At 45.0% G+C, this 25,149-nt stretch overlaps 1 protein-coding gene across 2 annotated transcripts in view; it reads right to left on the bottom strand.

The window, feature by feature from the left end:
* MCM8 (minichromosome maintenance 8) overlaps positions 1-25,149 on the bottom strand; it is an 87,031-nt gene that overhangs the window by 39,607 nt on the left and 22,275 nt on the right. For both annotated transcript variants that reach the window (XM_086774902.1, XM_086774903.1), the window contains 4 exons: positions 15,609-15,772; positions 14,647-14,904; positions 13,390-13,485; positions 13,121-13,273 (listed from right to left, as the gene is read on the bottom strand). In XM_086774902.1, coding sequence (XP_086631028.1) covers positions 13,121-13,273; positions 13,390-13,485; positions 14,647-14,904; positions 15,609-15,772 — 671 coding nt within the window. The remainder of the gene's footprint in view (positions 1-13,120; positions 13,274-13,389; positions 13,486-14,646; positions 14,905-15,608; positions 15,773-25,149) is intronic.

Here is a 25,149-nt window from a genome sequence, read left to right as displayed (position 1 = left end):
ATTTGTTCGCCCAAAATGCATGGTGGGCTAAATGTCCTTAACATTCATTATCATCTATTAGCAAGAAAAGCCACTCTTTATAGAGCAAGTCAAACCATGGGTACGCATGTTGAGAGCTTGTGCACTAACATGCAAACAAATGCATATGGACATTGGCTCATCGAGGCATTTCCATGGTCGTATTCCAGGCTCTCCATATTCGACTGCTCTCATTCGAGATTGACAAACTATATTACGTCACTTCAAATGGTTTTGTAGGCCTCTGATTTTGCAACAGTTGTTGCTGATATGGGTAGGGAATGACTAGTGGAGGTCAATGAGATGTTGTCAGCCAGTGTATGAAAGCTCTCAAGACCTGTTGGCTACAGTATTTTGTCCAGGACCTTTCCGACCAGCAATCGGCCAATCCACTAAGACTTCCCAAGGCCTATAAAAGGCATTAGTTGCTCATCGTTTAGACCATTCAGTACAGCATTGGGCTGAGTCTTAGATATAGGACTAGAGTAGGGTTTACACCTTTTCATGAAGGCAGCCAAGGGCTGCAAGATTGTATCTACCTTTTTGTACTATAGAATATACTGAATACTTAGCAACCTCTCTCTCTCTTCTCTCTCTTTTACATGTGTTTTGCATCAGCATGTTCCAAGATGGTATTTAGGGCTAAAAGAAGACTCCCAGAGCTTCCACATGTTACGTATCAGAGCATCACGCTTAGCAAGGCTAAACATTGATTCAGTCCCAAATGAAGGTACGCAGGTCCAACGTACAAGAAAGTGCACAAGTATGAGGCCCAAACAAGGAACACAAGACATGGAAGAATTCCCAGGAGGTTGGTTGGTGGTGTTCCACAAAATCCAAGGGAATGGTAGTCCTGTAAGTCGGGTGCTACTTGGGGCACACCAAGAAAGGCTTTCAAGCAACAATTCCAATAGAGGATGATCCTCCGAGGAGTGGAGTGAGAAAAGAAAGAGAAAGATATATTAACATCTACGGAAGGCCAAATTGGCCTATGAGACGAATCTGTATACAACAAGTCTATGTCCTGAGTATCATGGAAAGAAGAAAGAAAGATATATTAACGTCTCCTAAAGGCCGAAATGGCCCATGAGACCAAAACAAGGTACAACTGATGATGATGATGTTTCATCATAACAAATCTGAAAGAAAGAATGAAAATAGTAACATCCTAAGAGAGCTAAGAGCTAAAAGTTGAACCGTTGAATCGTCACAGTAAACTCCTCCGGTGGCGGGCAATGATGGCTCAAATCTGCCGATGGTGAGGGAGTCGTGGACGCGATTCTCGTGGTCGTGGGCGTCTCGCTCTACAGATGGCAATGGCTCTGTCCAAGGTGACTCCTCTAGAGGGTGGTCTGCCAGATAGACCTGTAGATAGGGGAGTAGAGGCTAGTGGGGTTACAGTGCTGGCTCTGAAAAAATATGTGAGGGCTCTCTGTCTAGGCGGCTTTGGTCCCACTGCCCTCCTGTCCCTCAATAGGCTCTCTCTGTGGCGTCTAAGCTCAAGTATGAAGAGCCCTAAGCACCTTTGGTCCTCAAAGTCCATGATCCGACACAAAGGTCCAAAGCCTTCACAGAGCAGGCAATGGTACCTCCCTCGGATCTCATAGTAGACAGTACAACGACATATATAGTGTTCCTCCGACTCCACCTCCTGATGGCAAAGCTGGCATATGCGGTCCTCTAGTGATATATCCTCATATCGACCTGTCTCTATCCTCAGCCAGTGTGAAGAGGTGCGAATCTGTCCAATAGCACTCCGAATACCATGTGAAAGGTGTCCATGTAAGCATGGCGTATAATAAAGCCGTCCGAAGAGAGGTGTAGAAAATGACTATGGTAGTGTGCCATTTTCGTGCCCAACGACTGCGGGGTCTGACCCATGTCCTCTCTGTGTCTAGTCTCACAATGTCCATCCTGATCACCCGATTCAGCTCTGAACGGCTGAGATCTAAGAACGGGCAGTCCAGGCTGTAAGCAAAAGGCGGGAGTGCATCAATACTCATGTCATGCAAGGCCAGCCATGTGCACATCTAGGCATACCAACACTGGGTGTCTCCCTCATCTGCAAGCTATTTGGAGGAAGTGAGTGCTAGGCGAGGGTATTTCTGCTGAGAGAGCTCCCATATTCTATGGAGAAAAGTAACTGCACGGAACAAAGCCTCAGTAACCATTGGGGCATCCCCCATCTCTGCCCTGATGATCTCATGTGGTACAGATGACTTGCTCCAAATCATGAGTGCAATCATCATCACTAATGGCCTCTCCATATGCTGCCATCCATCGTAATAGTCTCTCTCTGGTCCGCCCTGTCCTGCCAATGGCTCCCTCCTCTTATGGAAAAGACTAGGCCCCCATATCTCCACTCCATAGAGAAGTGTCGATGTAACCAGAGTGTCAAATAGCCATAGTTTCGTGCGTGGCTCCTGAAACTATATGTCTACGCACTGTCTCTCAAGTGCCCCCAAAGCTGCAAATTCTCGTGCTAGTCTAGCCTCTCCTGCCTCCCTCATAGGAAACCGCGGTCCTCTCAAGGCCACCCCCAGGTACACAAGATCTAACATACTCAACTGGCTCTCCTCTAAACGTAAATTGTGTCTGTGTTCTAGTCACCCATGCTTGTGTGGTATTAAATGTCATAACCTTGGTTTTACCAAGGTTCACTGTGAGATCTTTGTCCACACAAAAAGACTACAATGCATCCAAGTGTCTCTATAGTCCCTCAAGAGTGTCTGAGATAAGCACAATGTCATCTGCATATAGTAGGATGGGTATCAACACCCCAGCTAGGCTCGCCCTTGGGCCACCCAATCTATCCACATAGTCTGAGACCTCATCAATGTATAGCCCAAAGAGCGTGGGTGAAAGCGGGCAGCCCTACTTCACCCCAATAGTACTGTTCGCTGCATCCGACAAGCGCCCTGGGGCACGTACTCTGCCTATCACTGACTCATACAAAGTGTATACTCCCCACTGCATCTCCTCAGGGACACCAACATCTTGTAGTCTCCTCATACGCCTAGTGTAACATGCGGAAGCTTCAGGGGAGATCGGTAACTTCAACGCTCAGAAATTAGCACACTTTTTGCGACGGAATTAACGCGCAAAACTGAATGAAGAGAGAGAGGGAGAGAGGTTCAACACTCAGAAATTAGCACACTTTTTGCGACGGAATTAACGCGCAAAACTGAATGAAGAGAGAGAGGGAGAGAGGAGAGGACACAGTATTGGGTCCCAAATACCCTCTCTAGGGCGCCCACCACGGATGGTGTATTTGCTTTATTAGAATGATGTAAATCTGAAAAGAAAAAACCGAAATCTTGACCTTTCTTGGCTGAGAAATCTCTGCCCTTGACCTGCAGTCCTTCACCCCTTTGCTTTAGCAACTCCTTGGCTTGTCTGGCCCTTGTTTGCCTTGGCTCTTGGTGAAATATGAGATAACACAACTGAATTATGGTTCACCTATTTATACTCCTCCACAACAGCAATCGGCCAGCATCATATCCAGGCGGCCAGCAATAAATTGTGGTTCACCTATTTATACTCCTCCACAACAGCAATCGGCCAGCATCATATCCAGGCGGCCAGCAATAAATTGTCCCACGACTGAATATTCAGCATTTAATGCTGAAAAATTCACATTAAAAACTGCACTTCGTTCCCTAGTTGTCTGGGCATCATGCGCTCGAATCTAGATGGGCTGGGCACTGAATCTAGACTGCCTTGGGGGCTGGGCAGCCTGTATGGGCTTGCCCCAAACTTTGCCCTACAACCCTCATAACACTAGATGTGTTGTTGGCTGCCCTTGGCATGCCCCTAGGGCTATCCTATAGCCCTTCCATGGCTGGTGGGTTCAGCCAAGGCCTTCTTGGCCCTCATGGGAGTGGTTTCACACTATCCCCATGCCCACACTAAGACTTGGGGTAGCCCTATGGGCTGGCCCCTATTCCTAAAAGTAAACCCTAACTATCTACACAATGATCTCGCATCCGGTACCATACCAAATACACAGAATCACTGACATCATTCCAAAGGGAGACTCACAGCGCGTACTGGCACTGTTTCATGTGCAGGACAATGCACACCTGACCTCGGACGACTGAGATGGATCCGTGGCTGACTCGTCCCGGACTAGGCTCACATGGGACCAGTTTACCATCCCAGGTCCTGCACCTTCTGTACATATATGTCGACGTGGCATCCAAGTGCGGGATGCACACGACATCCCCTTCTGCTTAACTTGACGGAAGCTGCATAGCCTCCAAATAATCCGTCAATAACACCAGATAGCCGTCGAAAAACTCTTTGTTAAGCCATACCGCTTCATGGGTCCCTTGGTCCCAAAACTTCGTGAGGAACTGTCTTTGTCTTCGGCTTGAGCAATGCTTCAAACGGTGCAGAAGGATCTGTGAAGGGATTGGACCTACATATGGCTTTAACCAACTGACGTGAAACACATCGTGCATAGTACAACTCAGAGGTAACTTTAACTGCATAAACACCTCATTAATCTTTTTCCTAATGGGAAAAGTTCCGAAGCTCCTGAAAGACAACTTTGGGCATCGCTTGCCCACCTGCTGCTTCAACCTTTGCTTCATAATCCGATGATAAACCCAATTCCCTTCCGAAAATTTCATATCCCTTCTGTCTTTATGGGCCTGTCGAGTGTAGGCCTCTTGCGCTTTAGCCAATCTGTCTTTTACTGACTCTAAAATCTCCTGGTAAGACTCCGTCACTCTGTTCGCTTCAGGTACTGAAGATGAGGTCCTGGTCAACAATGACTGGGAAGGTCTTCCAAATGCTACCTCATATGGAGTCCTGCCAATAGCTGAAGAAAAAGAATCATTCAAAATAGCTTGAACTAAAGGCAAATAAGATTCCCACTTACCTTGCTGATCGTGGACATAACACTTCAGCACATCAAAGGCCAACTGGTTGTATATCTCTATCTGGTCGTCCGTTTGTGGGTGGAATGCACTGGAAAAATTCAATTTAGTACCAAAGTTATCAAACTATGCCCTCCAAAAATGACTGGTAAACTTGGCATCGCGGTCTGACACTATGGTCCTAAAAATCTCCCCAATCGGGTACCAATGCCGAATGAACAACTAGGCAACATCCTCGGCGGTCACATTGGCCCTGCAAGGAATAAGCATAACAAATTTGCTAAATCTATCAACAATAGTTAAGCACTGCGTATTACGCTTACTCGGACTGGGAGGCAAATTCGTGACAAAGTCCATTGAAATATCTTGGAAAGACCCTCCGGAATTGGCAAGGGTTGTAACAACCCTATCTTCTTTCCACGAGGAGCTTTCTCCTTTTGACAAATATCACAGCGTTGTACATATGTAAACACGTCTCGCCTCATCTTTGGCCAATAATACTATCGTTCCAATTTCTCTAGTGTCGAATTCATGCCCCTATGACCACCAGTAATGGCATCATGGACATCATGGAGAAGGGCTGCCCTGAACGACTTCATGACACACAGTCGGCCTTTGTAAAAAAGCCAACCATCACGTATCAGAAAGTGTCATGGTCCTGTGGCATCCAATTCCTGTTCCCACTGTGTACTGAATTCCTCGGAATCCGCATACGTGTGCTTCATGTCATCTAGTCCTGTACCGACAAGATCGAGTCTAGTGGTCTGAATCGAAGTCACTTGTCTCTTCCTGCTCAAAGCATCGGCCATTGGATTGGCCTTTCCTGGAAGGTACTCAATCATACCACCGAATTGTTGAAATATCTGACTCCAGCGGTGTTGTCGATCACTCCACTATACACTTGGCATTGTTTGAATCCAGCGTAATGCCTGATGGTCAGTGCGAACCTCAAAGTCACGACCATAAAGAAAATGTTTCCAATGTTTCAAGGCTTGTATAACTGCTAGGAGTTCACGATCGTAGACCGAGTAGTTTTTCTCTGCGGGCAGTAGCTTACGAGACATGTAAGCTATTGGATGACCATTCTGTTGTAACACACCTCTAATTGCGATGTTACTCGTAACGGTGATCACCTGAAATGGCTCGCCCCACCAGGCAAGTGCTAAACAAGGCGCTTCTGATAAAGCCACCTTGAGGTTCTTGAATGCCTCCCACGCTCATGGAGTCATTCGAACCTTTTGCCTTCTTGTCTTCACACCCTTTAGCAGATCAGTGAGATCTGCTGAGAGATCAGAAAACTTGTCTATGTGGGTGGAGTATGCCTGGCATATACCCACAAAGGATCTGATGTCATAGGCTGTCTGAGGTATTTCCCAATTGACAATCTCGGCCACTTTAGCCGAATCAAGTCGAATGCCTTCTGCACTAATTATGTATCCCAATTAATGCACTTGGAACAGAAAAAATTCCGACTTCTTTTCATTGACGTAGAGCTCGTTGCTTTCCAGCAACTTAAGGACTTTCTCCACATCAATGTCATGCTAGCTGAAAATACTAGTATGTCGTCCAGAAATATGAACACACACTTTCCAATCAAATCCCGGAAAACACGCATCATCATGCGGTTAAATGTAGCTCGAGCGTTCGTCAAGCCAAATGGCATGACCACAAATTCATAGTGGGCTCGTTCCGTACGGAAGGTTGTCTTGGGAATGTCACCCTCCACAATCCTCACCTGGTGGTACCCACTCTTTAAATCAAGTTTCGAGAATACCTTTGCTCCATTCAGCCTCTCGAGATCGGAGCTATTGGGAATCTACTCTTGATAGTCAGCTTGTTGAGTGCACGATAATCAACACACAAACGGGAAGACCCATCTTTCTTCTTGACAAATAAGATCAGTGCTGCAAATGGCGACACGCTTGGGCGGATGAAGCCAGATTGCAACAATTCTTGGAGTTGGCGGTCCAACTCCGATTCCATTGCCTTGGAAAGGCGATACGGAAACTTGCTCGGGGGTTCCGAGCCTGGGAGGAGGTCAATCTTGTGGTCCTCCGGTATGGACGCGGGGGAGCTGGGGAGGCAGGTTGTCCCGAAGAAAAATCTTTTGGAATCTTTCATGGAGAACCGAGTACTTCTCGGAAGCACTGGCCACCGTCTGGGCTGTCTGGATGTATATCATCGCACACTGTGCGCCTTTCCTGACTGCTCGTTTAGCCTGCAAGTGGCTTATGAGTGGAAAGTTCAGAATTCCTAGCTCACACTTAATGGTCATCACTTGGGCGTTTGACACATTCCGATTGATCTGGAACGTGTGCTTGTCCCACTTGACATCTAGAAGAAACTTGTGAAACCACTAAATATCCAAATTATGTCTGCTCCTACAAGAGGGGCAACCATAAAATCACGCACAAATTCTATGCCCTGAATAACTAACTTAGCACCTAGAGCTTCATACTTGACGCTCGTTGTCATGCCTGTGCTAAAACTCTCAACCTGTTTGTCCACTAAAGTCAGGACGAAACGGGCACGCCTAGCGGCCTGTTCCGTGACCATATCCTCCGTGCGGCCGCTGTCAAACAAGACGACGACTCTCTGGCCACCTATGTAGCCAAAGGACTTGAGCAATTCGTTGCGCTCATACTCCTGGTCATGGGCGCCCTTCTGCTTATCTTCAAGCTCCCGGCTAATAATTGCTCCAACTGAAGCACCAGGATTTGAAGAACTAGGGACAGCCCACTGGGGAGCTGTGCTCACCACGGAAGCTGTGCTCACCACTGGGGGTCTGTGTGGGAGCTGTGCTCACCACTGGGGGCTGCCTCCACAGCTTCCGTGGTAGGAGCAGCTGTGCTCACCACTGGGGGTCTGTGTGGGAGCTGTGCTCACCACGGAAGCTGTGGAGGCAACGGCGGCGGGCTTTGGAGGCTTCTTAGGACACTTCCGAGAAGTATGTCCTTTTGTATGACAAAAGAAACATCTACTCTCCTTGTATTGAGAAAGCTCCTCAACACTCAACTTGCCACCTGTCTTGCCTGCCTCCGCTTCCTGGTCTGGAGTAAGCTTAGACACATTGTTCAAGTTCTTGGAGCCAAAGGGTCTCGGGCTCTGTCCCGGGGAAGACCCCGTCTGGTTCTGGCCTTTCCTCCCCGAGGCGGTAGCCTTGGGAGAAGCCGGCTCGGAAGTCTTGGGCTTGCCACCATTATGCTTCATTTTTGCACTCTGCGCAAGCGAGAGTGCGTCTTCGAAGGTGGCTGGCCTAAACATACGCACCTCCCATTGGATTTGCGTGTCAAGGCCATACAAAAACTGCCCTTTCTTGTCCGAATCACATAAGCCTAATTACAAACATAAAGTCGAAATTCTACTGGCAAACTGAAGGACTGGTTGTGCCTTCCGACGCGCTCCCCTGAACTCGTCTTCGAGTCGCTCAACGTAGTGGGGCGGTAGAAACCGTTGCTTAAGGTCGCGGAGAAACTCGTCCCACACATAAGCTGCCATACCTAATCTGGTGTGGGCATGAGCCCACTGAGTCCACCAAGGAATGGCCTCACCTTCCAAGTACCAACTGGCCAATATCACTCTGTCAATATCTGTCTTTCTAACTGCAGCAAAGTAAGCTTCAAACTGATGCAACCATGAATAGAGAGTTGTGGGGTCGAGTTTACCATTATACTTACTGAAATTCATTTTCTCGGGAAAATGATTCGAGGGCGCCGTTGGTGTCAATCTAGCGTCCAAAGCTTTGAGGTAACGCTCATGTTCCACGCGTCGCATGGCTTCGTCTTCACGTTGTTGGATCTCCAATGCACGCATCTGCAACTCAAGCAAAGAGCTCGGCTACGGTTCTGACCCCGCGAGTGGGTCCCTGTGTCGAGGATTTGGAATCTGGGATATGGAAGGAGAGGGAGGAGGAGATGGAAAACGCGATGCTGGAGAACGGGTACGTTCTTCTAGAGCCTGAATTTGCGCCTTCTGCTCTTCCAACTTGGTTGTCTGGTCTACGATTGCTCGCATCATCTGCTGGAACATATCTGTAACACTCAAGCCTGGTGCCCTAGCTGGGCTGCCTAGTGCACTCTAGTCCCATGGTTCTTGGTCTCTCTCATCGTCGAAGCTCGCCATAGCAAGAAAACGCACTTCCTTTCTAGAGTGCAATCTGACCATCCACTATGTGTGTGGGAGACTTCCGGAGGCTGAAAACCAACCGTCCTTCGAGGGACAAGAGTCACTCCGAAAGGGGTAGTCCACCGGCGTCTGAAAACCAACCAAACGAGCAAGAAAAAATTATGGTTTCTTTGCTGAATCTTTGCACTTGAAGTAGGCTTTGATACCACTGTAACATGCGGAAGCTTCGGGGGAGATCGGTAACTTCAATGCTCAGAAATCAGCACACTTTTCGCAACGGAATTAGCGCACAAAACTGAATGAAGATGTGCAGAAAATAGAGAGAGAGAGGGAGAGAGGAGAGGACACAGTATTGGGTCCCAAATACCCTCTATAGGGCCCCCACCATGGATGGTGTATTTGCTTTATTAGAATGATGTAAATCTGAAAAGAAAATACCGAAATCTTGACCTTTCTTGGCTGAGAAATCTCTGCCCTTGACCTGCAGTCCTTCACCCCTTTGCTTTAGCAACTCCTTGGCTTGTCTGGCCCTTGTTTGCCTTGGCTCTTGGTGAAATATGAGATAACACAACTGAATTATGGTTCACCTATTTATACTCCTCCACAACAGCAGTCGGCCAGCATCATATCCAAGCGGCCAGCAATAAATTGTCCCACGACTGAATATTCAGCATTTAATGCTGAAAAATCACATTAAAAACTGCACTTCTTTCCCTAGTTGGCTGGGCATCATGCGCTTGAATCTAGATGGGCTGGGCACTGAATCTAGACTGCCTTGGGGACTGGGCAGCCTGTATGGGCTGCCCCAAACTTTGCCCTACAGCCCTCATAACACTAGATGTGTTGTTGGCTAAACTAGCATGCCCCTAGGGCTGTCCTACAGCCCTTCCATGGCTGGTGGGTTCAGCCAGGGCATTCCTGGCCCTCATGGGGGTGGTTTCACACTATCCCCATGCCCACACTAAGACTTGGGGGAGCCCTATGGGCTGGCCCCTATTCCTAAAAGAAAACCCTAACTATCTACACAATGATCTGGCATCCGGTACCATACCAGATACACAGAATCACTGACATCATTCCAGATGGAGACTCACAATGCGGACTGGCACTGTTTCATGTGCAGGACAGTGGACACCTGACCTTGGACTCCTGTGCAGGACAATGCACGCCTGACCTCGGACGACTGAGATTGATCCTTGGCTGACTCGTCCCAGACTGGGCTCACATGGGACCAGTTTACCATCCCACGTCCTGCACCTTCTGTACAAATATGTCGACGTGGCATCCAAGTGCGGGATGCACGTGACACCTGGCACGTGGTACCGTATCAAATGCTTTGCGGAAGTCCACAAAACAACAATATATCCTTCGTCCTCGTGCTCGTCCCTCCTCAATAAGAGCTCTGAGGGTGAGTATATGATCCAGTGTGGTGTATCCCTTCCTAAAACCAGCCTGTCCAGTTGCTCTATGTCCTTGCCTCTTGATAGAATGTGTAGCAGCGGAAGAAGGGAAAGTGGAAACACAGGAGAGAGAGAGTGAGAGAGGAAGATGGAGAGGAAACACAGGTGAGAACCTGCTCTCAATATCATCACCAAAAGGAATACATGTCCCGAGCAAGAGGGGAGAACCTCGTATGTGAGGGACTGCAGCTAGACAAGCTAGGCAAGCAATAAAATATGAGGGAGGCATGCCGGCTATATATACCTCTACATGAAGGCAGCCGACTGGTGATAAATATCTCCACGACTGGGAAAAATACCCAGGACCATAAATGGGAAATAAATATGGGTAAAATACATGTGAGGGGTGACCAGCCCCTCAGACTAACATGGTCAGCCCTAGAGGCTAAAATAGGACACCAAATAGGAAGCTAGCAAATAGGGGATGATATCTAACACCCCCTCTCAGCACCGAATGCTGAGCAAACTCCAAAAAGCCAGAGACGCCGTCAACGATCATAGATGAAAGACAACAAAAACAAGTACCAAGAAAGCTCCACAAGCAATCTCCTGAGCAACTCAGCTACAAAAGCAACAAAACAAGCTGCCAAGTACACCGCTCCTCTGGAAGAAAACAACCATGTAGGTTGCGACGTGCTGCTCCAAATAATGGTTCCAAACCCAAGTGTAAGAACACTCCCCGAAGTCAAATGTCGTGTATCCAGCCTAGAGAAGGTATGAAAAACCTCATAACCAACCAAGATCAGATCCTGTAGATAATCAATCCTGGGAGAAGCAAACTGCTCCTCACTGGAACCCTCAAAAGAAATAGAGTCAATCTGCTCCAACTCTGTACCAAGAGTAGCCAAATGCTGTACAAAAGCATCCTCTGAAAAGGTCGGCATCGCAAGATGTAAAGACTCTGTAGAAAAGATGGGGTCCATCTGCTCAAACTCCATAACATGAGTTTCCCAATGCTGTACATAAGTACACGCCACTGAGGTGGGCATCACAAGATTAAAGGACTCCACATCCCCCTCTGAAAAAAGATATCGTTGGACTGATATAAGTCCAACTTGATTCTAATCCAAATCCAAAAAACTCTGTGGAAGTACCACTGTGCCCCAAGCACGGTTAGCAACCACAAATCCAAAGCATCCCACTGGGTCCAAAAAAGCATCCTCCAAAACAACAAGCGTGCAGAACTGGCAGGGGGAGGGGCATCCTCAGAAAAATCACTAAGAGATGAAGAGATAGACTCCTCACACTGAGGAAAGGAAGCGAGAATATAAACTGCAGTGGCAACAAAGTCCTCAAAAGCTTCACAGATAGCAGAAGACTGTTCCACAAGTAGAACCAAATCCCAAGAATCAGCAACATATAAAAGATCCACATAAAAGGATCACACCGCAAAAAGGGCAAAACACCCTCCTTGTTCTGCAAATACTGCAAAGAACACAAGCTCGGACAAAATAAACTCTGCTCAGGATCTCTGAAAAGATCACTGCTCTGCTCCAGAAAACTGGAAACTCCTGTCACAGAAGAAAGTCTCCACAGATACAACACAGCTCCCGAAACTGATCCTCAAGTGAAGTAGCTGGAGAAAGGCCCCCTCTGAGTGTAGAAAACTCCTGTGGGAAGCAAAACGCAGCCAAAACACTGCTGTCCAGCAAAAAATAGCACTCCACCGCCAACAGAAAGCAAGGAGCATGTAGAAACTGGGAAACCATGTAGGCCAGGAACAAAACACAAATATAGATGCTCCAAAATCAGTAAAACACTGACTGAAATCTGAAATTCAAAATCCTCCTCAAGTACCAAACTGCCTCCAAAGCCACAATCCAAACAAGAAACTCCCTCTGCAAGTGATCTGTGTCCACTGGAGAAGAAAATGCAGCCAAACAAGGGCTACAAACTTGAAAATTCAGGTCAACCGGTGTCCTTACCTCCTATGAGGAAAAATGCTGAAGAGAAGGTACCTTCGGGTCCAACAAAAGAAGCCCAAGTGAAGGTAGAGCTACCGCCGTTCCATCTTGGACTTGTGTACCTAACGAAGGTTTTACATAGGGTATGTCCTGGTGGTATGGACGCCAAGACCTATTGCATACAAGATCTCTTGATGCTTCTATGTCTTTATACAGAGATGGTCTATGGCTTTATGGATAGCTTACCTCAGGTGGCCCTACGGGGTGTAGTTCCAACCCATTTTGGACATCAAGATAAAAGATCTTCTTGGGTGTCCTGAGCATGGCATTCATCAAGGGTGAAAGATCCTTTGGGATTTCTGGTCAAGCTCATGATGGCCAAACCGATGTAAAACTTGTACGAGATGAGACACAAAGTTGCTTCACAGACATCTGATTAAGAAAACACCAAGGATCCTTGCATTTCACTCTTATAACAGATTAATGAAGTGCAAAGATGTGCTACTGCAAGTAGAAATATTCACGATCAAAGCCATACACTTCCACGCAACACTCTTATCCTTAGAGAAAACAGCCGTCTTGCCTCTGCATTTTGCAACATCTCTTCTTCTTTTTTAGCCTTCTCTTTGCCTTTCTCAAAGCATCCGAAATTGCTCACACATTATTTTGTACTTTGCTAAGGAACCATAACTATTGGTAAAAAAAACACTGATCACCACAGCTTATTTACCTGCCTCAAAGACATAATCGCCTGTAATGGCATCCTTGACAACTGCCACTGTAAGCCCTGCTGTTGTGGTGGTATTACCACATACATAGATTCCACGGGGTGCAACTCCAGCAGCAGCTTGCAAAAGCTGACTCTTACCAAGCCCAGGGTCACCTGAAAGTTTCATCACAGAAGCAGCCACATAATATAGCCTCAATAATCGCTAAGCTCATATACTTTCCATACGCCAATCCTGGAGTGCCTATACTACATGTAGCACATCAACTTACCAACTATAAGGACATGAATGTCTCCCCTTACAGGTACCTTGTTCTGATCAAGCACGTACTTTTGTACACCTCCAAATAAAGCCAAAGTCAAACCCGCTGTGGCCAGAACAAACACGCAAACAGTTATCATTGCACTTGAAAATACATTGACTTAAGTGGATAACGAGGTGAAACGAGCTGATCTTTCAAAGATATCCACCAATACCCACCAACTCTCCATAAAAATGAGATGCCAAGGGGAGAATGTCTTGAATCCGGTGTGCCATGATTGCCTTGGAAAAGTGGTACATTGGAGGATTAGGTACATGGAGTGAAGACATAGCCTCAACTCTTGGCATCGGATTTAAAACTTGGGTAAGAGGGTGAGAAGGCTTGGCTAGGAGATCGGCAAGAAAAAGCTCTCCATCGGCACAATGACCTATGGAATGCATGAGGTCATATTGACCAATACTATGTGATGCATATGAATTGGGATGATGGATTGATTTTGCAATGGAATTGATGCCAAATGCATTATGAAATGATGGTCAATTATGCCTTGATATGGTAAGTGCATTGTTAAATACAAAGGATATTGTGGGAATGCCATATTGATTGCTTGGGAATTTTCTAGGAGATGGTCTTGAGACTTCTTCAACTAAGGATACAGGGATGGTCAAGGCAGCATGTACACATTACTACCGCATAGTGGGCCGAATATCATCTTGGGTCTTTTGTGTATGCTGCCCAAGCACAACCTACTCAATTGTTAAGCACTTCATGTTGTCACAATCAGTATGGGGAATATGCCTCAAGCCATCATCCATGGTGCTCAGGGGTTGACCGGTCAGCAATGGAGAAATCAAAGCTCGCACACCAGACTTAAAGGTATGCGTAGTTTTTCTCCATCAAAAGTGACTGCTTACAAGAGCTACACAGCTCGCTGGCTTGATTGTTCATTGTTTTGAGAAGAGTGCTTGAATCACGGGCTTCCTTTGCAACTACAACTTCTTTGCCTGAGATGGATCAGCCACTTAAACATGAAATGCTTTAGAGATGATAGAAGTTGTTTTTTCCTGTAATTCAGACCTAGTTCGAGTGTAAGATATGCCAAATTCCAATGCCCTTGGCTAATATTAGCTTCATGTATGAGGCGAATCGTTTCTAGTTCTAGTCTCTATGATATCAACCCAATTCACATTAGTCTAAAAATGTAAGCTACTGCCAAAAGATATGCAGAAATTACACATTCATTGATATGGTTGAAGGAGGTAACACCTTTCACAAGTTCATGACCATAGATTGATGGGCAAATTGAGTGCAAAATCTGGCGAAACAAGTCAGGCCCATGCTCTGTCGCAAATCTAACAATAAATTCTAAATCTCGAGGTGTGAAAGATCTGGCATTAGGTGGAGCAGCAGCCCTCACATCATTTTCATGTTCTCCAGTAGCTGTCCCTTGATTCTTGGAATTCACCACTGAAACAGCTTCAAGGTAAAGGTAAAAAAGGGCTTGACCTTTGGTTTTGTGTCTTCCTGCACCAATAAATATCATAAAAATGACACCACTAACTTACTGTGATCTGTACAGTGACTGACTTGTTTTACATACATGATCAGCTCCTTGCAGCCATATTTATTCCAAACTAGACATCTAGTACCACTCATGACCATGCCTGACCCATGCAAGAAGTACTCATGAAGAGCTGAACAGGTCTTGTACATAATCCAAACAGACACAAGTGACAACACCCATCAAACATGACCTCCCAATTCATTAAACACCATCATCTGCACACGCAAGCATACACACAACATAAACATGGAAGCTTGACATTAAACACCATCAAACATAACAGTCATTTATCAAACACCATCATCTACACATGCAAGCATACACTACCCACATTAAATGTCGTTGACTAACCTGGTGGATTGAAATCACTACCCCCACGCTTTTGAACACTAATTAACCTTGGTAGATTGAGATCGCTACCTAGATGCCCAGTACTGCCAGAGACTGCCATAAAGCCTTTTACTACGCAAGGCAAACCTGTATTTTGTACCTCAACTACAGCCATGCCATGTCTCAAGCATGCAGCACTTCACGCAACGAAAAGTTGAGGGGGAAAAAAACTCAGAGAAATTTTATGAAGTTCCACAGACCTCTTATTTGTAAGCAAATACACTGATTGTGTAAGTCTCCCTCATCTAATGTACCATTGAAAATATGCACTTACCCCCTCCAACATCCATGTCAGTGTTGATAGCTTTCACTAATCCACATACTGTAACTACATCTCCTGGTACACAGACATCAACGAGATCATTTGTCAATTCACATTCTACTGTCCTTGGCATGCGCCCTTCCTCATGTCCATGTGCCTCTGATAACTCTTGAATCCTACACAGCCATTTTATGATCTATAATTAAAAACTTGCTTTCAGATTTGTTCCTCACAAATGGTCTCTCCTAGCTTCATTCCTCTTCTTGTACAGCTATTGACACATGCAAGTTTGTTTGATAGGACTAAACACTGGGCCATGTAATTGAATGTGACATTAAAATAGGTGCAATGGGCCTCCAGTGAGACAAGGGTTCACTGCAGGCCCATTATATATACATACATATATATATGTGTGTGTGTGTGTGTGTGTGTGTGTGTGTGTACACATATATATATATATGTGTACACACACACACACACACACACTTTTTTTTGGTAATATCCAGTGGAGTATATTTATATGCTCATAAATTTACAAGATGGGAAGTCTCCAAAATGGAGAGTATCCCAAATGTCAGAAACATAAAGAGAAAAGCTCTAAGCAAGAAGCATCCATATCACCCTCATGGCAGGCATCATATAAGGATTGCCGCAATGAGGCTCGGAAGGATTCATATGACTGGTGATTCTGCCGACCCAAGTATGCCAAATTATGCTCACTCCAAATTGTCCAAAGAGCCCAATATCTCACCCAAGAGAGAAATAGTGAGTATTGGGACAAGGACCGCATAAATCTGCCAAAAAGCCAGAAATGTATCCCAAATCTGTGACTCGGGAAACGGAGCCGAAGAAAATCTGAAATTCTCCTGAGGAGGATATCCTGGAACAAGGGCAGTGCCAAAGCAGATGAAGAACAGTCTCTGAGGGAGCCTGACATCTTAGACATGTGGAAGGTACAATGTGACGTTTAGCAAGTGTGACCCCCACTGACAATGTGCCTGTCAAACATCTCCAAAGAAAAAGTCTTTGTTTCAATGGCATTTTACACTTCCACAACATCCAGAGATTCTTCCGCCACCATGAGAGGGGCTTCCTTATATGCCACAGAGAATTAGCATGTTGGTGAATCCATGGTGGAGGCTGAAGAAGCCTGTAGACTTTGATGGAGGTTAAGGCAGGAAGGGGAATAGGATGAATGCATGTAGTAGATGGCTGCAATTGCCAATCCATAAGCCTGTCTGTGTCAGCCACATGTGGAATAGGTAAAAAGGGATGCAATAAATCAGCAATTTTCTTCCATATCGACCTATGATGCATTCCCAATGCATAGGAAGCAGTGGCCCAAGGAAAGGATAAGACATATCCCCGATCATCTACCACATCATGTATATACCTAATTTCCAATTTCATAAGATTGTATGCCCGAACAGGTTCCTGTAAAGCAAGTGGAGTGTCAAAGATGGCACTCGAATGAATACTTTCTTTCCTCATCGAGTTTGTCCCTAAGCAATTATCAGGAGCCCATTTGACCTTAGAGAGAACTTGTTTCCAGTCAAGTATGAGGGCAGTAGAGAAAGGACAACCAGGTATCTTCCCTACAAATCTCCCAATAACAACCTCCCACTGATCCGTAATCCAATGACCATAAGCACAAGTCCTCATGTTGACACACATGGATGCTAACATACAAGTCCATGGCTGCTGTTGACGGAAGAAAGTATGCAACATTGTAGCCTTCCTTGCAAGTACATGATATCTTATATTGAGGACATTAAGTCCACCATGCATCCTTGGGGAGCACACCATTTCCATCTTCATCAGTCTCAATGCTTTCACAGCAGTTTTTGTCTTCCATAACATCTCCATAGCTTGAGACATAAAAGCTGAAATATCCCTCGAGGACCAATGCAGCAAGGGCAAATAGAACTGGACATAGGACATCACAATGGATTGTACTATTCTGAGCCTGACATGAAGAGGCCAAGTAGAAATCTTCCAGTATTCCAGTTTATGTTGAAGTCTTTGGAAAATCCATTTTAACTGCTGCTTTCTGGTGATATGCCATCCTATGGGATATCCCAAATGCCTGACAATATCTCTGGAATGCACCACCTGACCCGGCCAAAGAATAGAATGCCAGTCACATTGTTTCAGGGGGAGTAATTTAGATTTGTCAAAATTGACATGCAATCCCGCTCCCAACCCATATAAAGAAAGAGTGGCCATAAGCATGCGAAGTTCCTGAGGAGAATTATGTGGTATGAAGAAGGAATCATCAGCATATGCTTGTGCCAAAAAAGATGTAGCCCCTGGGATTTTAAGACCAGTCATCTGTCCTGTGTTTGTAAGATGATCAAGATACATCAAAAGAGGATGGGTCGCAATGGCATAGAAGAGAGCACTAAGAGGGCAGCCCTGTCTAACTGATCGACCCAATATCCATGACCGAGACAGATGGCCCCCAAGAATGCAATCAGCAGTAGAGCCAGAATAAAGCCAATAAACAGCATTTGCCATCTTGGGACCAAAGCCCAACTTTGTCATGATCTGAGAGATAAAAACATCGCTGGCCGCGAGGATTCTTCCTGGAAAGAATATTATAACCGCAGTTTGAGACAACTTTCTGAGGGGGTTCACCAGGGACGGCAACTTCAATTTGTAGGTGACCTCTGGAATCGGTTTGCCCCATTCCTATCGTGACTGCTGAAAGTCATCCTTAAGGGTATCAAACACATACTGAGCTTCCAACGTAAATGCATCATCTTGTAAAGCCGGCTCTGATAGGCGGCGCTTAGCATCTGCAGATCTTTCTTTTCGGGCATATGTACAAACATCTAAAGCTGAAGCCATTGATAGAACCACGGAAAGGGAAAGGTCAGAAGGGCTGTGAAAAGGAACAGGCCGATATTGACAGAAGGAGGCTGTGAGATTACGAAGGCAAGAAGGAAAGTGGAATAGAACAGTACGGCAGAAAAGGTGCAGGAAGGCGGCAGAAAAGACTGCGAAAGGTCACTACAGAGCTGAGGGAAAAGTAGGGCAGAGAAAGGCTGAATCGCGCAACAGGGGGCACGAGGCAGGACAGTCCCGGCGTATACACACACACACACACTTTTTTTTTTGTAAAACTAGTTGAAATTGCATTGTATCATAAATGTACATGAGGGTTTGACACCATGAGGATGTCTAAACCCTAGAACTTAAAAACAGCAGTAAAAAAGTTCTATACAAGAGCAGGGCAGTGCTCAAGAAAAGAGCCTATGCCCTATCCATCAGAAACAGTAAAAGAAAAGCTGAGCACAAGAAACATCCAAATCTCCCTCATGCACGGCATCATATAAGGACTGCCGCAACGAGGCTCGGAAGAACTCATAAGGGTGCTGAAGGGGTGAATTCAGATATGTATGATTTCGCTGTAGCCAGAGGGTCCATAAGGCCCAGTATCTGATCCAATGGAAGAAAAGAGAATACTGTGACAAAGAAGCTGATAAGGTGCCAAACATCCAGAAAAACTTGTAGAACCTGTGTGCAGGAAATCTGAGAGATAAAAAATAGGAGATCTTGTCCAGAAGGATTCTGGAATATGAACAAGACCACAATAAATGCGGAACACTCTCAGTAGTATGATGACATCTTGGACAAATAGGAGAGGCAATCCTTCTTTGAGCCAATTTCACTCCCACTGGAAAAATACCAACAATGCATCTCCAGAGAAAGAGTCTCTGTTTCAATGGCATTTTCAACTTCCATATCAATGTCAGTTTTGCTTTCCACCAAGCTAAAGACTTATCCAGAACAGAATTAGCATGTTGAGCAATCCATGGAGGAGGTAATATCAATCGATTAGCCTGTATAGAAGTCAATAGATCAAAGATTGAGAGGATAATCTTGAGCCTGAAGACTGAAGATGCCAATCTTGAAGCCTGTCTCTTACATCCAATGTTGGAATCGGAATGAAAGGGTGTAAGAGATCTGCAATAGCTTTCCATATAGATCTATGATGCATCCCAAGATTGTATTCTTGGCATGCTGCCGGAAAAGAAAGAATTTGCCCTATAGTATCCACTACGTCATCAATGAACCGGATGCCCAATTTCATAAGATTGTAAGCTCTAATTGGTTGTTGTACAGCAAGGGGAGAGTAAAAAACAGCACTCCAATGAATGCTTTCCATTCGAAGCGAGGAAGCTATAGAAGCAGGATGGAGAGACCATTTGATGCGAGAGAGCAATCCTGAATCAAGGAAGTAGAAAATGGACAACCAGGGATTTTACCTTGAAATTTGCCAAGCACTACTTCCGATGGATCAACCAACCAGCGACCATAAGCATTTGTGCGCATCCGACCACACAGAATTGCCAACATGATAGACCAAGGCTGTTCTTGTTGAAAAAAGGTTTTGAGCATAGTGATCTTTCTTGCCAGCACATGAAATTTGATGTTTATAATATTCAAACCACCATGCATTTTTGGCGAGCAAAGCAGGTCCATTTTGAGCAACCTTAAAGCTTTTTTATGAAGCTTAGTTTTCCAAAAAATCTCCATGGCTTGAGACATAAAAGAAGAAAGATCTCGAGATGACCAATGTAAGAGAGGAAGGTAGAATTGGACATAAGCCAGAACAATGGACTGAACAATTCGAAGCCGTACATGTAATGGCCAAGTGGAGATCTTCCAATATTCTAATTTGTCCTTAATTTTGTTTAGCACCCAAGATATTTGTTGCTTATTTCTGATTTTCCAGCCAATGGGATAGCCCAAGTGTCTTACTATGCTTTCCGGATAAATAATCTGGCCGGGCCACAGAATAGCATGCCAGTCACAATGCTTGAGAGGTAAGAGTTTTGATTTCTGAAAATTAATTTTTAAACCAGCTGCCAACCCAAAATCCGAAAGAGTATCCATCAATAGACGAAGCTCCAAAGGACTGTTCTTTGGCATGAAGAATGAATCATCTGCATAAGCCTGTGCAATGAAAGGCCGTGAACCAGAAATCTGAAGCCCCTCTAACTGTCTAGTATCAACCAGATGATCCATGTAAAGAAGCAAAGGATGCGAAGCAATAGCATAGAACAGAGCACTGAGAGGGCATCCCTGTCGAACTGATCGTTCTAGAGTCCAAGACTCAGACAAATGTTTCCCTATAAAGCATTGAGCAGTGGAATCTGAGTAAAGCCAATATATGACATTAACTAGCTTTGGCCCAAAACCAAGTTTAGACATGATTTGAGAAACATAATCCCACTGCACCATATCAAATGCCTTTGCCACATCCACCTGCATGACCAAGACATCTTGAGCAGAGTATTTTGCATATTCCATTGCAATGAGAGTATTGGAGATATTATCATGTATATGCCTTCTTGGAACAAAACCATATTGCCTGGGATGAAGTCCATCATGAAGGATATCCTTTATCCGGTGTACCAACATTTTAGAAATAAGTTTATATATAACAGGCATCAAAGTGATAGGCCTCCAGTCATCCATTGTTTCACACAGAGGTTTTTTGGGCAGAAGCTTAACCAGACCATGCTTCCCCTTTCCGTGGTTCTATCAATGGCTTCAGCTCTAGATGTTTGTACATATGCCCGAAAAGAAAGATCTGCAGATGCTAAACGCCGCCTATCAGAGCCGGCTTTACAAGATGATGCATTTACGTTGGAAGCTCAGTATGTGTTTGATACCCTTAAGGATGACTTTCAACAGTCACGACAGGAATGGGGCAAACCGATTCCAGAGGTCACCTACAAATTGAAGTTGTCGTCCCTGGTGAACCCCCTCAGAAAGTTGTCTCAAACTGCGGTTATAATATTCCTTCCAGGAAAAATCCCCGCGGCTAGCGATGTCGCGCAGTGGACTAAGTCCATCCTTGGAGGATGCTTTGTAGAGGGAGTGTATTTCGCTTCCAGAGGCTTTTATGAGGTGCATTTATCGGATGCTTCATGCAAGCAGAAGCTTCTTGAGTTCTCTCCCCTGTTTTATGGGAGGCAAATGGTACATGCTATGCCATGGTCCCCAAACAAGGACTATCAAAGTCTTATACGGCATCACTGCCCTGTATGGGTTGAGGTTGCTAACTTCCCGGACTATATGTGTGAAGAGTTGCCTGGCCTGGCTGTTTCCTTGGGACAGGTCATTTGTCCTCCACGCCCCATGGGAAACCGTAACAGGTTTTGCATTCTCTGGGACACTGACATACCTACCCCTCCTTCTATTGCGGTGGAAGTTGAGGGAGTGCAATTGGGCAAAAAGTATTTTGAATTGAAGTGGGGTGTGTTTGCAGGTGCTTGTTTTGCCTGTCACAAGTTTGGGCATCTAGCCTCTGAATGCCCAATGGTTTTGCATCAGCCCCCCCCCAAATGCCTTGCCACCCCAGACACGGGAAAAGAATGAGAATTTGCAAGTCAAGACAGCAAATACAAATGAAGCAAAGAATGCAAAATCAGTCAATCAGGTGCACGCACTTGCAACAAAAGGAAAAGATAAAGGGAAAGAGAAGATGAAGGAAACTGTGGGGACTGATCAGGAAGGTTTTAAACAACCCAAGAAGGTGGTTGTATTGAAACAACGCCCCCTTCAATCTCGTCAATGGGATGCTTCTTTGCCCTCACCAGGACAAACTTCTACTTCAGCTTCTGCTCCTGTCCTTCAAAATTGGGTGGGCGTACTAAAGAAGGGCATCCCCATATGTGATTCAGAAGAAGGGGAAAATGCTATGTCTTTCATGGGTAATGAAGGCATGCAGCCTATGCAGGCAGAGGCCTAGCCTCTCTGATGTCTGGTTCTTATCCTCAAACTCTACTGTACATACCTTTTCATGCTTCAAACACTTAAGTGCTTTACATACAATGTACAGAGCCTCTGCAATGTCTCAAAGTGGAGGCTTTTATGGATTTATGTACATAAAATGCAGCCAGATATTGTTTGTTTGCAAGAGCATAATCAACACTCCATGGCTGGACATCATGGTTTTTTGCACGGCTATCATACATATTGTGCTGGTACTGCTACCTATTCAGGTGTATGCATATTGGTTAGACATGAGTTGCAGCCTCAGTTGGCCTTCAATGATAGTAGTGGCAAATGGATAGTCATACAATGCAATGTCAATGGTGATATTTTTGAGTTTGCATCGGTCTATGCCTCCCAGACCTCTGCCATAAGGGCTTCTTTGTGGGATTCTTTATGCTGATATCCATGGAGATCCAATGCATTCATCTGTGGGGATTTTAATAATTCCCCTCTACCTAGAGATAATACCACTTCACGATCTCATATGCTATCATTGGAAAGGCAGAAATGGAATGACTTGCTTCTTTCTATGCAGGCTGAAGATTTATGGGTACTTCTCCAAGGGTCAGTCCCTGGATATACTTTTCATCATAATGCACTTACTACGTATTGGGCAAGACTTGACAGATGGTATTTGTTTTATCCACAACAATTTGCAGATTTTAGCCCTCATCTCCTTATAGATTTCTCATTGGGCTTGTCAGATCATGCTCCATTGTGGATGAATTTGCAGCTTGGCATGCCTCAGGATGATTTGCCATTTCTCTCCACTAGATTATTGCATGTTAATCGAGCTTACTTCCAACATCACAACTTTCAGCAAATGATCAGATTTGCCATTCATCCTTTGACAGTTCATGCCCAGGAGGACATGAATTATGCTTGGGACAGCTTCGTCTCTCATATGCAGAATGTCATTAGGGAGTATGGTAAATGGTATATGACAGAATGGAGGAATGAGGTTAAATGGGCAAAAAGGACAGCACAACAGTTGACTGAATTTTCTCAGTCAAGGCCACTCTCTGATTCAGAAAAGGATTCCCTTTCACATGCACAATTTAAACTTACTGTTAATGATCAGAGGAAATTGCACAAATGGCAGATTAGGGCAAGAATGAAGCCCCTCATGGATAAGGGCTGCTCTTCAAAATCCTTTTTTCAGGGCTTGCATGCTACTCGAAATAAAAATTCATGTCTAAGGGTTAGGAAACTGGATGGCTCTTGGACTCACTCTTTCTCTGATCTCCAAGACGAATGCCACAATTATTTGCAGAAATTGTTTTCTGCTCCTGTTTTCCCATCAAATCAAGTGACTGATGCCAGGACTGAATTTCTTCAATATGTTTCTGGAATAGTTGAAATGGATGATGCTCTTACCTTGGAGAGGCCTTTTACTGACACGGAACTTGATAATGCATTATTCCACCTTAGCAAATACAAATCTCCTGGCTGGGATGGCCTTACGGTGGAATTTTATATTTCTTTTTGGGATGATTTCAAAGAGGTCCTTTTGCGAATGATCAATGTGGCCTGGCAAGAAAATCAGTTGCCGCACTCTTGGAAGCATGGCATAGTCAAGCTTGTCCCCAAAAAACATCTGTGTGATCATATATCAGATTGGAGGCCTATTACTTTGATGCCTGTACTTCACAAACTTATTGCCAAAATGATTGTACATAGGCTTCAGAGGATACTGCATGCAGGACTTCATCCTCATCAGTATGGGTTTGTGCCGCGAAGACAAATCCATGACAATATATCCAATGCCTTGCCTGCAATTGAATATGCTAAGTATTCGCATCAAGATGTGCTTATATTGCAGGTGGATATTGCTAAGGCTTTTGACAATGTTCAATGGGATTTCATCTCTCAGATCATGACAAAGTTGGGCTTTGGTCCCAAGATGGCAAATGCTGTTTATTGGCTTTATTCTGGCTCTACTGCTCAGTGCATTCTTGGGGGCCATCTGTCTCGATCATGGATATTGGGGGCAGCGGGATTGCATGTCAATTTTGACAAATCTAAATTACTCCCCCTGAAACAATGTGACTGGCATTCTATTCTTTGGCCGGGTCAGGTGGTGCATTCCAGAGATATTGTCAGGCATTTGGGATATCCCATAGGATGGCATATCACCAGAAAGCAGCAGTTAAAATGGATTTTCCAAAGACTTCAACATAAACTGGAATACTGGAAGATTTCTACTTGGCCTCTTCATGTCAGGCTCAGAATAGTACAATCCATTGTGATGTCCTATGCCCAGTTCTATTTGCCCTTGCTGCATTGGTCCTCCAGGGATATTTCAGCTTTTATGTCTCAAGCTATGGAGATATTATGGAAGACAAAAACTGCTGTGAAAGCATTGAGACTGATGAAGATGGAAATGGTGTGCTCCCCAAGGATGCATGGTGGACTTAATGTCCTTAATATAAGATATCATGTACTTGCAAGGAAGGCTACAATGTTGCATACTTTCTTCCGTCAACAGCAGCCATGGACTTGTATGTTAGCATCCATGTGTGTCAACATGAGGACTTGTGCTTATGGTCATTGGATTACAGATCACTGGGAGGTTGTTATTGGGAGATTTGTAGGAAAGATACCTGGTTGTCCTTTCTCTACTGCCCTCATACTTGACTGCAAACAAGTTCTCTCTAAGGTCAAATGGGCTCCTGATAATTGCTCGAGGACAAACTCGATGAGGAAAGAAAGTATTCATTGGAGTGCCATCTTTGACACTCCACTTGCTTTACAGGAACCT

This window comes from Cibotium barometz, chromosome 35, assembly GCF_041138505.1.
Source record: "Cibotium barometz isolate CiBa-2024 chromosome 35, ASM4113850v1, whole genome shotgun sequence".
In the NCBI taxonomy this organism is placed as follows: Eukaryota; Viridiplantae; Streptophyta; class Polypodiopsida; order Cyatheales; family Cibotiaceae; genus Cibotium; species Cibotium barometz.
This window is presented reverse-complemented; position numbering and strand designations above follow the sequence as displayed.